Source organism: Oryzias melastigma, linkage group LG17, assembly GCF_002922805.2.
Source record: "Oryzias melastigma strain HK-1 linkage group LG17, ASM292280v2, whole genome shotgun sequence".
Classification (NCBI taxonomy): domain Eukaryota; kingdom Metazoa; phylum Chordata; class Actinopteri; order Beloniformes; family Adrianichthyidae; genus Oryzias; species Oryzias melastigma.
In genome coordinates, this window is record NC_050528.1 from 4,880,420 (window position 1) to 4,881,494 (window position 1,075).

A 1,075-nucleotide genomic window follows, 5' to 3' on the forward strand; every position below is an offset into this window, starting at 1 on the left:
TGGATGGTTTAATAGATGGATGGTTTGGATGGATGGATGGTGGGATTGATGGATGGATCCTCACTCCTGATGAAACAATTCTTGACTGCCTTAAAACAAGGTTTAAAATCTTTGCAAGAATCACCTAATTTGGAGTCTTCTTTCACCTCTCGTTCAGGTGACTTCATCAGTAAACCTTCGCCTGTTTTGTCTGTCCACGGTGACACCTGTCATCTTCTCACTCCAGGTGCGCTCCGCCGTCAGGAAACGTTGGCACCGCTGGCAGGACAACCACGCCCTGCGAGTGCGGGTGGCGCGAGCCATGTCCATCCCCACATCTCCGACCAGGATCAGCTTCCACAGCATCAAGCAGACCACAGCGGTGTGATCATGCAGACTTCATCTTTCTCCTGCATGGACAGAACAGAAACAGTGTTTACAAAAAATTCCTTTACTGCAACAACTGTGTGCCTGAGCGCTTTTTATTATTTTGTCATAAAAATAGTTCCTGGGATGATTCATCCACCTATCTATCAAATTTTCTATACGCGACTCTGTTCAGTCGGTCAGAGGGGATACAGGAAATGATTCGCCTGCTTTTAATGTGTAACGTGTGAGCCGTTTGGTCTGGATTTGTTTGAAAAGTGGAGTATTTTACAGAGGAATTCAAAACCGTATCAAATCTATTTCAATGTGTCCTCTCATGATCTGCTAACATCTTTATCAGTTTTTTTTATTTTTTTTTTTTTTTACATGCGGAGATATTTTAAAGGTGAAATGTGGTCCAAAAAACGGTTGTAACAAATGGGAGGGAATTTGAAACCAGTTCATGTGATTCACCAAAAGCAGCACGACTGATTGAAGTTACGACTTAAAGTTTTCCCTTTACTTCTGTGCTGCACTCCTTTAACATTATTTTTTAGAGAATCATCTTAGTTTTTTTTTTACCAAATTCTTCTTAAAGTCCCACTCTGATTATTTTCATCTATTACAAAAACGTTTCAAGTGTTTTTTTTTTTGTTTTTTTTAATCACAATTTTGCTGTTTTGAGCAAAAAAAAAAAAAAAAAGAAAAACTGTTGGCTAGCCTCCACTCC

At 39.8% G+C, this 1,075-nt stretch overlaps 1 protein-coding gene across 8 annotated transcripts in view; it reads left to right on the forward strand.

Annotated features, from left to right (window-relative positions):
• The window catches only part of LOC112147323 (corticotropin-releasing factor receptor 2), a 181,867-nt gene extending 181,428 nt beyond the window's left edge, over nucleotides 1–439 (forward strand). For all 8 annotated transcript variants that reach the window (XM_024273624.2, XM_024273620.2, XM_024273621.2 and 5 more), the window contains one exon: nucleotides 227–439. In XM_024273624.2, the coding sequence (XP_024129392.1) occupies nucleotides 227–367 (141 nt within the window). In that variant the 3' untranslated portion in view covers nucleotides 368–439. The remainder of the gene's footprint in view (nucleotides 1–226) is intronic.
• The last annotated feature ends 636 nt before the right edge of the window (nucleotides 440–1,075 follow it).